The sequence below is a fragment of the Megalops cyprinoides genome, chromosome 9 (genome assembly GCF_013368585.1).
Source record: "Megalops cyprinoides isolate fMegCyp1 chromosome 9, fMegCyp1.pri, whole genome shotgun sequence".
Lineage (NCBI taxonomy): Eukaryota > Metazoa > Chordata > Actinopteri > Elopiformes > Megalopidae > Megalops > Megalops cyprinoides.
Genome location: NC_050591.1, coordinates 18,942,284 through 18,958,170, shown reverse-complemented (window position 1 = coordinate 18,958,170; position 15,887 = coordinate 18,942,284). Strand labels below are relative to the sequence as shown.

The window sequence follows — 15,887 nt, the reverse complement described above, 5'->3', positions numbered from 1 at the left end:
ACAGCTCATCTCAGATTTGGAAGGAAGAATAATTTAATATCATATATCAAATAAACACCATATGATTATCTCTGTACTTTTATATCACTAGCCTTTGCCTTGTCACATTGAATGACACACTGCACCTGCTCACTGCCAAGCTTGCAAAGGCAAGAAAAACAGACGATTTTCTAGTATTTCTTCGACATAGAACTACTGTACAGGAATAGATGATCTATTATAACATCCTAGAGTAAATTAGCCAAATCCCCAGGTGACATGACCTCTGCTGTAGTCATTTTTGGAAGCATAATATAAAGCTATCACCTGCATTTCAAATGGAGTCAAAAAGCTTTTTTCCATCACAGGAATATTATCTATGATTTTCTGGCACCCAGGGTAGTCCCATCAACACAACAGTGCTTCATTCATGTTGCCACACATGTTATACCACAGCAACACACCTGCCCTGCAAAACCCTCTATTCTCAAAGGGACATTCTTGTGCTGAAATACAGGAGTATAGCAAAGAGTAAATTCATCTCTATAAATCTCTATCAGACCTAGACAGTGAGACTGTGACCTCATTACAGTCTGTAACAAGCATTATTAAAGCACTATTTCAGCTGGGATTTATCTCCAGCAATATCCTCCCGCCGCTCTCCCCCAATGATTCACCTCACTGTAGACTGCAACTCTCTGGTTCACTTCCTCAATAAATACACCTTACTGGAGACTCCAACCCTATGCTTCTTTTCCCCAATAAATACACCTCACTGTAGACTGCAACCCTCTGTTCCTCCTCAGTAAATACACCTCACTGTAGATAGCATTTATCTCTTCCTCCTCAGTAAATAAACCTCACTGTAGACTGTGTTCCTCCTCAGTAAATACCCCTCACTGTAGACTGAATCCCCCTGTTCCTCATCAGTAAATACCCCTCACTGTAGACTGAAACCCCCTGTTCCTCATCAGTAAATACCCCTCACTGTAGACTGAAACCCCCTGTTCCTCATCAGTAAATACCCCTCACTGTAGACTGAAACCCCCTGTTCCTCATCAGTAAATACCCCTCACTGTAGACTGAAACCCCCTGTTCCTTATCAGTAAATACCCCTCACTGTGGACTGAAATAATCTGTTCTTCCTCTGTAAAAAAACTTCACTGTAGACTGTGTCTTTTTCTCCCCTCCTGTAGACTTTGAACAGATGAATAGATAAACAGACTGTCAACTGTGCTGCAAACTCAGATCAGAATCTTGGACGTCTCGACATTTCACATCCTGTTTGTGTCTGTCCGCCTGTTTCTGTGTCATTCATAATGTCTGCCACCTGTTGGTGAGTGGAGGTTATGCGATCACCCCCATGGGTATGGCTGTCTGTCAGTCTGCTCGTCTGCCTGTGAACAGGGTACCACCAAAAAATACACAGCCTTGGAGGAAACTCTGAGGGTGATGGAGGAAAAAATTCTACTTTGTGTCACTATAGTTTAAATAAGTAATTTATTTTCAAACCAAGTGTCATATTATCATATGTCAGTAAGTTAATTGCAGTATTATTTATTTTCTCAGCGCTGTGCTTTAGCTTTATATAAGCCTCTATGGTTTTTTTTTTGTGTTACACATAATCAATTAAATTTGATAAATTGACAATGAACGAATCCTTCTGTGCGAGACCAACCTTGAGGGTCAAGTCAACAGTGTGCATGCGAAAACAGTCTCGCGACATTTGCATTAATTTTCATTCTTAGGACAAAAGCTCATTCAAACTGAAGTAATCAGAGAACACAAGTAATTGGTGAACACAAGTGCAGTCCCTCTCTCTCTCTCTCTCTCTTTCTCTCTCTCTCTCTCACACACACACACATCCACTGCTCACACCTCACACACCTTCATACATATGTGTACAAACACCCAGACACACGTGTACACACCCCTCACGCACACATACGACGCAATAGCCCTGTGAATGTGGATGAAAATACTCTACTCCTTAAAATGATTAAATTATTCCAGTTGCAAGTCAGATTGTAAATCAACCATCTCTGAGGAAACCCTGTTTGCACAGAAATGGCTGGTTTGCGCCTGGAATCTGGCTTGCCCTGGGCATGGTAGGCAGGAAGGATATGTTCTGTTATGTTGGGTCACCATTAAGTTCCACTGCTTTGAGATGGACTTATGCTCCTATGGCACTATTTAGCCAGTTGAACATTGCAACAGAAATTAGTTCAATGCTACCTCACGCTGAGTCACATGGCTGTGTGATTAAAGTGGAAAACATCCGCAACAGCAGTACAAATGTGTTATGTCCTACTCATTTTACAAACCCACACCTATGACCACATGCTGATACAGTCAAATGCTATGACCATGAGCAAGCGCTGTTCTCCACATCTGGGTTTGAAAGTGAAACCGAGATCAGCAGGAAATGTGAAGGACTCATTTATTAGCAATTCATATTTATAGCACACTGGTTTTAAGCACATTTGGGATGCACATTTATATGCATTTGCGTTCTCAGCTCCAGCATTCAGTCTTAGAAGGTCTCAGTTCTTGCAGGGTCATCTTGCATTAGATGCCTGCTTTAATTCATGCTTACTATGAGATCTGACATCTAACACTCAGGAAAGGCAGCACACGTGCATTTTGACATTTCAATAAAATATGTAATGTGGGGAGGTCAAAAGTCAGAGCAAACAGTGGAAAAGATTATTTCTGTACATTTCTGAGGGCAATTGCTGAACTATGGGGTCATTGGGAGAGGGATGGGACCACGAGTGAGGGAATCCACCGTGACTCATGCTGTAGAAAGCGGGGCAGACAACACAGACCAGTGAGGTCCTCTGAATCAGCCGGCACGGCATGCCACTCCTGCTGAAACCCCTAGGAAAACATTACATTTCCATCCCACGTGTCACTCATCGTTAAAGAAATGACTATACGGCCTTTACACAATGTATACATTTTAACCTACATCACGGATGTGCTCACTTTGTTTTGAAGAGCAGCTCTTACCGCACTTACTGTAAAAAATGCTCAGAGCGCATGGCCAAACAAGTGGAAAAAATGAAGGACCATGGTAAATGTCAGAGATGTGAGGCAGCGCGTATTCCACGTCTCACTCTCCCTCAGAATACGCTCTCAGCTGATGCACGTATTCATTTCTGTGAGTGCACTAATGTAATTTCACATAAGCAGTGCTCACTCAGCCAGAGGACTGGCGGTTCCTCCGTATTTCACCATGTGGCCATACAAAGATCCTTATAATTAAAGTGCAATCTGGAGATTCCCTTTCATCACAGATCAGAACAGTACCATGCATACTGTATCCCCTTCATCATGGATCCCCTTTTCACATTACAATAAATATCCTCTTTCACAGGGATATCAAGATTCATTTCACATATCTGAATATGTACGGATCCTCTGCCATATGTGATACTACGCAGCTCCAGGGCATTAGTTTGGAGGTACATCCACTAAAGGGTATGTCTTGAGATTTTCCAATGTCATGTCACTTTTATTTATTAAGACTGACTCTGTAATTCTTTCCTGGCATCCTTACTGAGGCCTGATTACTCTGGGATTCAGTGGGGAGTTTTTCCAAGATTGACTTCCACAGGAAAATCTTTGCCAGGAGCCATCAGTTAGTCTTTCTGCCTCATTTACCTACCAGGACCATACCCAGGAGAAAGAGGAAGAGAGGGAAATAGAAGAGGGAAGATGGAGAGACAGGGAGAGAGAGAGTGAGTGAGAGACAGGGAAATGGTGAAGGAGGCAGGTAGAGAATTATTGAGCGATAGAGAGAGAGAGAGAGAGAGAGAGAGAGAGAGAGAGAGAAAGAGTGGAGAGAAAGAAGGAGAGAGAGAGAGTTGTCTGTTGAATTTGTTAGTCACTCCATGTATACATTGAAGGCACAAATGGTTCGCCACATTTCTAACAAAGCAAACTCAATTGCATTGAACTAATTCATTGGGAGGAATTCTCATTTCACAGAGGGATGTCATTTCCCCAGATTTCAGAGGGAAAGCCTCAGCTAGTTAGTCACACATGCTCCCTGGGCACGGATGAGGGCCAAACGGGTGCCACACTCCACATCCTGGGAAAGCTGGTTAGGCAGGACTGTCATGGAAACTCCCTGAGCGTGCAGACGGTGCTACAGCATTAGCCGTCCACAGTGAAATAATAACAAGATTGCCCTGCTTCTCCTCACAACTCCGTACTGGCCGCTCAGCCCCTGGAACATATCATTGCATGTCTCACGTGATACAATAAGAGACGACTATGGCGGTCACAGCAGAAGGCTCTGAAGCTTTCTCAAATCCAATTATGACTGTGTTGCCCAGGAAAATCGACTCTTCATTGCATTGCGTCACGGAATTTGAGGTTTCGGAATTCTAAGGCTGGGTGATACTGTAGCCACATCGCCGTGCCTTCTGTGCGTGACAGCATCCCGAAGCAAGCAGTTCTGAAAAAGCTGACTTGGTGATGTTTAAAAAAAAAGCATGGCATGGGCGCAGAGCCACAAGGCTCCACACTTCACATGGGTGACAGATCATTAAACAAGAGGTGGGAAGTGCTGGCTTAGGGCAGGGAGTGTGGGCACAACTGAAGTCTACACTGACAGGGATGGCCCTCTTAAATGCATAATCAGGTTGCTTCTGCAAATTACCAATGGATCTACACCAGTGTCCTTCACTCCATGACCAGGTGGGTGAACTTAAATGACTTTCAGAGTTTGCCCCAGGGGGGACCCGTGTCAGAATGAAAACATGTTACCTATATGCTTCTTATATATGTAATGCAGCTGTCCAAGTGCCTTGCTCATGAGTACAACAACAGCATCCCAGCTGCTATTTGAACCTGCATCCTGTTGGCTGGGAGGCCACTCCATTGAGCACTGCACCATGCTGTGGCTCGCAGAACCGCCTGCGGCGTCACCCGGCGCTTTTGCGCAGGACGGCGTGATGTCGGGAACAATGAGAGCCCGGCTGAGAGTGAGGCGAAACGCCGAAGCATCCTCTCCCAGCTGGGGCTCTGCCAGACTCATTACCGTCTCCATAAGCACATTTTTAGCTGATCTGTGAGTATGTGTAAAGGCAGGAGCGTCTCTTGCTAAGTCAAGGACATATTGCACACACGGGGATTGGGACTGCACTAGGTGATGGGGAACAACTGTACTCACAACACAGCACAGTTTTAGGGGGAAATTCAATACTATAGAGTTCATGTCCATTCACTGAAGGTTCAGACAAAGGATTCAGTGTATCTCTCAACATCTGTTCCTGTTATCTTCTATATAGATAGATACCATTGGACAGATATGATCTTGGAGATGCAGAGACATCGATTTATAAACAGATTTTAAGAGTCACTGGTTAATGAAATAATGAACTGTAATGGTGGACACCTATGAGAGAAACCCCTCTTTTAGGGATCAAATGGCTGTGCTTTTAGAAAAATCAGCTTCAGACAAAATGCAATTTTCAAACCCTGTTCCCAAAGGCAGACCTCATTGAATCAAGTCTTCTGTTGGTTGAAACTGTGAAAAAGCTGTTAGGACACTGGACACTGTCCCCAGGACATTGCAGGTTTGAATCCAGCATGGGGCACAGCTGTTGTACCCTTGGGTGAAGAATTTGAACTGTTTTGTGAAATATCCAGCTGTATGAATAGATAGTCTGCAAAAAGGCAAGCTGTGGGAGTCATCTCAGAATAACCGCATCTGCCAAGCAAATAAATAATGTAACTGCTTGTGCAGAGACACACAGTGAGACTCGTTCAGCCCTAATTAAGCCAAAGGGCTGGGTCTAATAATAGACATTAGAGAGCTTGACTTGGAGAGGCAGCCTAGGTGCAGAGGTTAAAGGTCAAGAGACCCCTGCACTCTCTCGTCATTGACCCATTAAAACCAAGAAAGTCCTTTGGGGCCAGCCATATCACCAGGGGAAATTTCCTGTCTGAGCATCCGGTTGGAGCTGGGAAAGGTCAACCTCTGCATGACGGTGACAAATGGCAGGGATCAGCTCTCATCATTATTAAACGTCGCTGTGTTTTTCCACACAAAATCTACAAGGCAATCAGCCTGACACAAGCTCACAGTGAAGGCCGTTAAGATCACTGGGCTGTTGTTGCAAATGATTGCAGACGAGGCTTGAAATCCATCATCACTTTCAACAAATAACACAACCCAAACGTGGCGATGAATTTGGTACATGCTATTATGCATGTCTCCTAATTGTGTGCATTTTATGTATCTTATTCTGGAAATTGCTCGGCATGACAGTATCAGCTAAATGAATCAATGTAAATTTAAAACACACAAAATGAAAAAAAAATTAAAACCACTGCCGACATGCAAAACTGTGTTGTGACATGTATCGTAATTACAAAAGGCAATGCTTGGTAATTGTTCAAGGATATTGTTCAGTGAGAGATAGATGTTCTGCAATTATTTCTCAGGAGTTTTTAAAAGTGCAGCCTGCTCTTGTCAGGAGCTGAACACAAAGAGAATGCAGATTTAATCAGGTATGCACTGAGAGACATCACAAATTAGAGGTGTAACATGAACTTGTAAAAAATATGTGTAAATTAAAAAAGTCACACTGAATTAATCTCGTGTCATAGCAGATTGAAAGTTTTTTTTTTGTCTTTTTTTTCTGTACTCAGCAGAAAGTGCTGGGAAATGTATTTTTAGAAATAAATAATTCACGTTGGCCACTTAACCCCGATGCAAACGAAGTAGCGCTGATCCTTCAGGGCAGAGACAAAGCACTGAGATGAATGGCTTTAATCTGGCCATTACAGCCCCCCCAGGTCCTCTCTGAAACTAGTAACAGTTGAGGAATGATTCTCTGGAGGGGGAGGGCTCACTCTTACACAGAAAAGGGGACCTGATGAGGTCGTTTATTTGGTACTGGAGAGAGGCAGGAAGTGAACGGAGCCTCCTCCGTGGCGCTGTGGGTTCCATCCTCATAGCAGCTGTGCGATCACACAAGTCCTGAAGCCTGGCTGTGTTTTCAGGACCATGGACAGAGCTCTGTTTACGAGCATCTATGGCTATGTTTCACTGTGTCATGCAGTGCAGAATTCAGTGTGGATTCGCAGATGTTTATGGAGTGTGAATCGAGTGAAGTCTGCACAGTAAATGGGATAAGCCAATCAGATGATTTTAATGAAAGTGAATCTGAAGCATAAGACCCTGTAACTGCATCTGAAGCAACGAGTCTGATTCTTTCAGCTGGCCTCTGAAACAACCTGTAAGCATCCATTCTAAGAAATAAACTATATAAACATATAAACTATTTGAACAATAAAGACAATCACACTTACAGAAAGATACAACTACATTCATTGTGTTAATGATTAGGCCATTGACTTACTCCTTAAAGATTATTCAAAATTATTTCAAAAAGTGGTTGAAATAATGTTGAATAAACACAACTAGGTTCATAAAGATGACAGTCTAACAGCAATAATGGAAAGAAAACAAATGCCAAATGGGTCATACTCCTTATTGGCTACCACATGAGATTTATAACCAGAAAATAAACAAAACGACAAAGTGAAGCCATCAATAGCATCAACAGCGATTCTCAGAGAAGAGAGTACAGTTGTCATGAAACCAACAATTAATGTATTACTCCTTGTGCTGGCAGGGAAAATAAATTAATGAATCGAGGCAAAAAATTAATGTAAAATAGCTGAACGCTTTCATCCAGACTCATCATTTATCAGAGACTAGTGGTGGCTGCATTCGTTTCAGGTCCCGCTGCCTGACAGCCCAACACAAGCCATTCCAGCAAAGTCATACACACAGTTCCAGTGGAACCTGACACAACACTGCACCAGAGCACATCTACCAAAGACAAGGCAGCCACAGTCCTGCTTCCCCCCGCTGTCCCAGTACAACTGACAAGGGGAAATTTATCAATAGTGCTGTGTCCTTTCATGCTGCAAAATATGTCTCCCTACAGTCTGAAGGACAGTGCGTGGTGTGACAGCATCTGTAAGAAGAGTGCAAGAGTAGAGAAGAATGCCAGGCCTAGGCTATAATGACAGTATCAAATTCTGAATGGATTGCTCGCAAAATGGGGGATCCGTACATCTGACAGGCACATGTTCACACACGCATACACACACACACACACACACACACACACACACACACACACACAGCCACAATGAAACAAACTAGTTCTTTAAAGTATTCCTCTTTATTTAAGTTCCAGTTTAGTTAGCTCAGGTTTTAGCTTTAGGAGTTACCATCCCCCTAATCTCCAGCAGTTTCAGAGTTGCTGTAAATCCATGTGGCTAACTAGGGTTCTGTTCACCTGGTTTTGTGTGAGCTTTCTGAGCTTGCCGTGCTTAGCATGAGCTTGCCCCCCCCCCCCCCCCCCCCTTACTGCACAGACACCTCCCGCTACTCTTTCATCTCCCTCTCCAGCTGCCTAATCCCTCGTTAGAGGGGAAAGACTTCCTGCCCACTTCCCATTAACCTAGCCTGCCCAGGAGAGCGTTGTCACCCTCAGAAAGAGGCTCACTGCCAGGCCAAACTGACCTGTGGTGGAGCGCTGAAAGCACCATCTGTGTGCACTGCTCACACCTTCATCTCAGCTCCTACATGAACCCCATCTGCCTCTGTCAAACTCAACCATCCTGGGACATTTAAAACAATGGCATTTGTCTGGTCAAAAGAGCAAAATGAAGAAAAAAAAAAACAGAAATCGGAAACTGAAGAAGGGCAGTTTATGCGAGGTGGAAATTGTGAGGTGAAGCAAAGGCACGTGTTCTCCTTCCACTGATAGTGGAAGGCCTGCCTCCCATCTTCATGCTATCACGCTGCAATCGTTCAGAACAAAAGATGACAGCAATGCAGAGAAAACCCTCAGCTAAACACATACGCACACGCTCATATGCACACCAGTGAGTGCATACACACACATCAGGAGAATTTGCCATCAGGACCATGAATATGCATGTAGAAGGTACGGCATTTATTTGCTTAGGTGAAGGAGAAACACGTGCGACCCACCAGGTGGTGATTCTGTGTGTGTGTGTGTGTGTGTGTCTGTGTGTCTGTGTAAGTGTGGCAGGCTGGAGATGGGCCACATGATACCCGCAGCCAGAGGGGCACAAAGACACGTTCAGAAGAGGGGTTTGCTGAATGAAACACTGGCTCTGAAGCAGATCTGCCACAGGGCTTGCCATTGGGACACTGCAGACATTGAGGGGGCACGCCGGTCTGGTGACACCCAGCACTCGCATCCTTTCAGAGCGCACAGGGAGCCGAGTCTCAGAGAGCTTTAATGAGGGAGGCAGTTGTCAGTTGCTGGGGTGGGGGGAAATGAGGTGGGCTGAAAGGGACCTCTCTGCCATGAAAAACAGCATGATACCACCCGTGGTTCAAAAAAACCTTTATGTGGTGAGACAAGTGTACCAGTGGTACGCCAAAATGCAATTCGGCAGAAGACAGTGATGCCAAAGAAGGTATGTAATAGTGTCATTGGGCACACTCGAGCCCAACATACTTGAGGCAATAAACCAACCAGACCCCTCCCACAAAAGGTACAAAAAACAAAAAACAAATCCTGCATAATAGCAGTAATTGCGTAATAGAGTAATGTGAACAAGTGTACAAAGAGAGCAGCATCTTCTCTCTTCTTCAATTTATCTCTCTTCTTCTTGTGAATTTATACAATAGAGAACGGCACTTGGATGACATGGTTCAGAAATCGTGCAGGAAAATCCTATGGACACCACACACATTTGCATGCTACACAAGTCTGATATGATTTCCCCCATTCACCTGAACTTCAATGCCATGAATAGCTGCCATGGCAGGAATTAAAACTCAAATCTTGTAGGAAAATATATGCTGAATTTTTCATTCCAAGTCCTTTGATTTTATTGGCCAAATCTGTTTCAATTTGTACCAGCTACACACATTTAGTCTATGCATCTCTGTAAATACATAAGAATTCATATGAATATTAGTTTGAACTTTGGAAAAGCTCATTTCTGGAAGTTTACTACCTGTCTTCCAATATTGTACTGGCAGTCTGCAGGGCTCAGAACACTTCAGAACTCTGGCCCAGAACAAGGCATTCGTGTCAAGGGTGAGAATGTGGGCGGTCCAGGAAAATTGTGGGGAGGTACAGCGAAGTCTGAAGAAATGAAACACCCTTCCTCTTTGGCCTGAAATCAGGAGCTCCGTTGTGAGGGATCTGACAAGTTCCGACAAGGCAGAAAAAGTTCTTTCTCCTAAATGGCCACAATCAGGTGAGCTTTCAATGGCTCTCTCAGTCTCTCTACTGCTGAATACCTCCAACCTGTGCCATCTGGACTAATCAAGCCCAATAATTTATCCAATGAATGGCCAGAGCCAGTGAGCACTGCTGCTCCTCCATGGTCGCCCACCTCTGGCACAATGGATAGACGGGGCACAGCATGAATCCAGGAATGGGTCCTTGTGACTCTAAGACCAAAGAGGGGAACCAATCATTTCCTGGGCTTGCTTGCATTCCTGACTTCCCATCATTCCTCAGTTCTTGGCCAAATCGCAGGAGGTTGATTGCCATGCGCAGTGGTGTCCCGCTGTGCTAAAGGTTATGGCTCTGTGATTCAAACCGTCATCAGTATTGCAGGGCAGAGAGACAGAGAGGGAAAGAAAGTGAAGAAGAAGGACAGGACGAGAGGTAGAGAAATTGAGAGGGATAGAGTGAAGGAGGGAAAAGAGAGGGAGGAAGAGACCTGCGACCCAGCTTGACCGCCGCTCACGTCACCTTGCATGTTGAATGTTAACCTATCATGAATATTCATTCCTTCTCAGCCAGCTCCTGACTGCCGGTCCTCTGCATTAGCCGCACGTGCCAGGGATATAAATGCGCACGGAGGGAGGGCTGGGATCCGATCCCTGCTCCCCGACACGGATCTATCTGCACCTCATCCTCAGACGGACTCACGACCCGCTATGCACCGCTGCCCTAGGCTGACGGCCCATTTTGGGGCGTAGAAAGAGAAAATGGGATCAGCCATTTCTCCTTTAATGAGGTTTGGGAATGTTTGTGCAGCCGAGCTGAGCGACCCGCTGGGGAGTCCCTAACAGTGCTTTGCACTCGATCTCATGGATCCTCCTGTCCTATAGCCAGTGGACCATGGGCTTCTGGTTGCCTGGATTCCACTGGGATTTAACATAAGGGACACGCAGTACACTCATTCCCTTACCACTTGCCCTCTTTATTATCAGCTCTGCCTTGTTTCTGTTCCTGTTATTTTCTCTTCTTTTCTATGATTTTATTTTTAATCCTTGGCATTTGACACCAAAACCATTAAGAGGAAGCAGAGATGGATCCCGATGCACTGGATGCTCTGGCCTTGGAGACCCACAGCCTGAGGGAATGAGGCACCAGAACACAACCTGACCGCATCTGCTGGAGGTTCGCCTCAATGCCACTCTTGAGCAAAAACCAGATTCACCTGTGATTAATACATACATTGGCATACACAGACACAAATGCAATCACACACAAACATACTAACACGTGCATAAACACACACACACAGACACATGCATCATTTCTCACTCTCTCTCTGTTTCTCATGCTGTTAGACACAGATCTTGGTGACAGCAGGAGAAACTCAGAGCTGGTGAAACTGAGAATGAGAGAGTCATTGCTGCTGAGTGATACTAGCATTTCACTGTGAATTGCCAACATTAGCATGTAAGCAACTGTGCATTGGTGAAAAAGGCTGGACCCGTCTATGAAGAGTTCAAAGAAGACATCAGGAAATGGTACAGCCATTCTGAGGTACTGTAATGTACACACATTATTTAGAAAAAAAAAGAAAAAAATGTATGAATACAAAGAGGAGAAGGCTTTCTAACAATTCTGCAAAGCAAGGGTTTCTGCTTGACTTTGATTCCTCGATTCCAAAAAATATTTCTAAATGCTGCAGTGCCAATTCTGGAAAAATGTGACTCTCAAATCAGATGAGAAACACATGCGTACTAAGTGAAACAGATTTCATAAAAGACATCATGATATGAGCATCTTTTGATCCTTGAGCTTTCAGAATATCCATTTTCATAACCATCGTTCACACACAGGTTCAGTACTTAATTTAGCTATTGATTTTCTCATCATTCTGCAAAAAAGAAATGATAAATTGCTTTTCTCCCTTGTCATTGCCTCTGGAAATGGAACCATTGATAGAAACTAATAAGTTAATGGTTTCGCTCTTCATTGCAGATACATCCCTTACAAGAAATGAAATCCTTCTGATAAAACAATAACCGAGAGGTAACTGTTCCGGTGCAGGCAGAGCAGGTCAGGTTCACTCCGCAGACAGGTCCAGGAAACAACAGCGAAAACACTGGCTACCAGACCAGGCGGGGATGCAGTGACGTGAGTGCAAAGCCACGCTCACGGTCCCCTTTAGAGAGAGCATTGATGAAGTGATGGGAACCGACGAAAAACCAGACGCACTGGGGAGGGCGGTCTCCGTGTGGCGTCATTAAAAACCAGGGACAAGTCACATCCCGACCACCTGGGGCATGTCACAATTCACTCCGTTCACAGCACCTACTATTTTTATTCCAAATGCCACAACCAGGACCCACGAGCCGCGGCTTTTAAAACAACATTAGGCGGCTCGGCTTAGCCTGCACTGCAGAGTGGCAAAAATGAACAGAACATCGGCCCACACATGTAAAGAATAAAAACCTAAAGTAATTGTCCTTGAAGACAGCGTGTGTGCATATGTTTGTGTATGTGTGTGTGAGTGCACGTGTAAGTGAGTGTACATGTATGGTTGCTTGCGGGGTATGTGCTTGCATGTATCCGTGTTCAATTCTATGCATTTATGCATGTATATTTTTTGGTGTCCTGGGTTTACACTGTATGCATAAGCACCCTCAGTATTGATGATCTGCACATCTTCTAATGCAGACTCTTGGATGAGAGACACAGCTTGGATGCATGACATTGTGCAGCACTGGTCCTGCACACTGATGTCCTGGCACAGGAAACAGAAGCATCCTTATGGACTGGTCTGATGGGCTGACCCCAAACCTCCACCTCAACTCCTCTTGCCTTCCCCCTCAGCACCCCAAAGTCACTCTGCAGACCCCTTTACATGCTTCCAATCAAATGATTGACACAATTCATCAGATGTACTCACAGGCGTTGGTCACAGCGAAGCTGTTGGCTGTTTCGATGTTGTCTACGTGAGGGACCAGGTTGAAAGGCGCTTCTGTGGCATTGGGACTGGTGTTGTGCAGAAAGATTGCTAAACGAAACGCAGTGTATTCCTGATCTGTGTTTCTGATGAACAGTCCGCCTGCAGAGAGACAGAGAGAGGGGGAGAGGGGAGGAGAGGGGCAAACAGCACGAACTGAGCAAGGCATGGCTCTCATAAAACAACAGCAAAAAATCCCTTCACAAATAATGAGACAATGTCACTTAAGTGTTTATAGATCTTGGTTAATCTGATGATTAACTATAATACACACAGAATGCAATAAACTAGATCGAGTCTGCACACACTAAATGCATAAATTAAGATTCGGATTCGAGCAAATCAGATTAAATCCAGTCCATGAACTGTTCCCTGCTTTTGCCTGAAAGTGAATCCGTTACACTGTCAGTTACCTTTAATAACCAAAGGAAAGCAGTGCACTGCAGTGATATGCAAATATCGTTGTCGAGTAAATGAGGGTTTCTGTGAATTCATTGGACCATATTTAACGTATTAAGTTTATCAGCGGCTCCGTGAGACATGAAAGGCAGAGTCAGCTACCAGAATCTCATTAGACCACGTCTTCTGTACTCCACAATAAATGATGCAGTGTTGGAATAAATTAAACCACCTCCCGGTTCGGTGAAAAAAAAAAGAAGATGTGACTGAAAATCATACAGGTTATGGGAAACATGGATAATACGCCAATACTAATCAGTGATCCTGTGCAATATGAAACTTTCAACGGATCCCATCAATGATTTGATAGTATCATAAGGCAGGGCATCCCGTCAAAGACCGACGGCAAGAATGCTGCAGTGCCGCTTTAAAACTGAATAGAACAAAGCATACTAAAACATTTATGAGTGCTGGACACCAATAAAAACACCACAAACGTAGAAAACGAACGCATGCAGTGTTTTACAACCTGAAGGAAAGTCACCATTAAAATACATGAATAATTAGCCCATTTCAGTTTATCCACATTGACAAATTCTCGTTTAAGCCACTCCGTAAAATGAAAGACCAATACATGTATGTAGTAAAGGACACTGCAAAAAGTGTACCCAGAGCAAAACAGACCCACGGTATTTTACCACCATCTTCACCGCTCCTCAGCTGAATTGTACATTTTTAATTGTCTTTACTTACCAATTTGAACACTGCTTGGAAAAGCCCCCATTGCCAGTCCCCAAAAGCCAGAAAATAGCAAGAGAAGCTGTTGGTAAGTAATCCTCATTTTGTTTAGTTAAAAACTGTTGGGAGACATTGAGGATGGTGACATGCGGGAAAAATGACAAGAAAACGAGTTTTAGCAATCCATTCCGTGTGATTTTCCCTGCACTGTCCACAGCCGTTGGAAAGGCTCTGTCCGGGGGTAAATGTTTCACATGCAAGATGGGGGAGAGACTCGCCAGTGGTGAGGAGCGTCTAGTGGCTGCATGGAGATGAGACATGCGCTTTCTCTCTCTCTCTCTCTCTCTCTCTCTCTCTCTCTCTCTCTCTCTCGCTCTCTCTCTCATACACGCACATACACATTCGCTCCCGTTTGCTCTTCCCTCAAATTCCCTCCTCCCCTCCCTTCCTCTAACTCGTTATTACTACGACTCATTCAGTTCCATTGACCATGTATCGCCGAGCTCTGTAAACCAAGACAACTCTCCGCGTGCCCCATGACAGTTTCATTAAGTGATTCCTGCAGCTGTGACAGCATTTAGCTCCTTGGTTATGGTACTCTAACTGGCTGACTGCATTTTGATGGAATTATCACCCCGACGTAATGCTCCTTTCGATTTCTGGAGCACGTAGAGCTCAGGTATGTGCAGTCAGTTCGGGACTCTGAAACCCAGACATCCAAGCGCACTCCTAAGCCGCAACTTCGTGCTGTATCATTGCGCTATCAATACAAATACAACAAAACAGCATTTTGTCTCCCATCGCTGTGAGGGGGAAATGAATGAAGAACTGAACGCAACACTGAGCTCTTAAAGTGCTACACCCTTTAAAATCATGGGAAGTACGAAGTGTCTGCATCTTAATCCATACGATTACATCTCACATGTTCTTCGCATAAGATATTGAAATTGATTAGGAATTACTCCATTCATGAATAACTTTATTTTATGACATAAGCCGTTTACATGTTAGCACAAAGAAATAGGTAGGTAACGCACGTTATCATAGGGTCTTGGTTGTATTAATGTCACAATATAATGTCGATTTGTTATTCCATTCCATAGTACATATCAGTCGTAAATTGCTAATACGACTGGAACACCCAGAATGTAACCTGAACGTTGATTTTGGCCTTTACAAACCGTAACTGCGATGCACCAACAACACGCTAAAACGTCTCATCGGACAGTGCAGCAGGAACTCCAAAGAAATGTTTCTGTTCCGTGAGTGTTACGTGGGAATTTAGAGAACTTCTCGACGGCTCTCTAACCAGAATATTAGTGACATTCTCCACATGGAATCAGTCCTCATTTCGTACTAGGTCATAGGTTTTCATGATTTTTCGTTCTCCAGTAAATTGCAGTAAATCCTAAATCTAAATACACTGGATGATGATTGCCAATATTCCTTAATCTGTGGAATTCAGGTGCCATTTTAAGTGCATTTTGAGCATACAAGTAGACAAGTTTCCTCATTCTTCATGCAAAATGTGATTT

At 44.1% G+C, this 15,887-nt stretch overlaps 1 protein-coding gene across 4 annotated transcripts in view; it reads right to left on the bottom strand.

The window, feature by feature from the left end:
• Positions 1-14,670, bottom strand: part of gria4a (glutamate receptor, ionotropic, AMPA 4a) — a 79,364-nt gene extending 64,694 nt beyond the window's left edge. For all 4 annotated transcript variants that reach the window (XM_036537815.1, XM_036537818.1, XM_036537816.1 and 1 more), the window contains exons 1-2: positions 14,368-14,670; positions 13,159-13,317 (exon numbers count right to left, since the gene is read on the bottom strand). In XM_036537815.1, the coding sequence (XP_036393708.1) occupies positions 13,159-13,317; positions 14,368-14,455 (247 nt within the window). In that variant the 5' untranslated portion in view covers positions 14,456-14,670. The remainder of the gene's footprint in view (positions 1-13,158; positions 13,318-14,367) is intronic.
• Between the last annotated feature and the right edge of the window lie 1,217 nt (positions 14,671-15,887).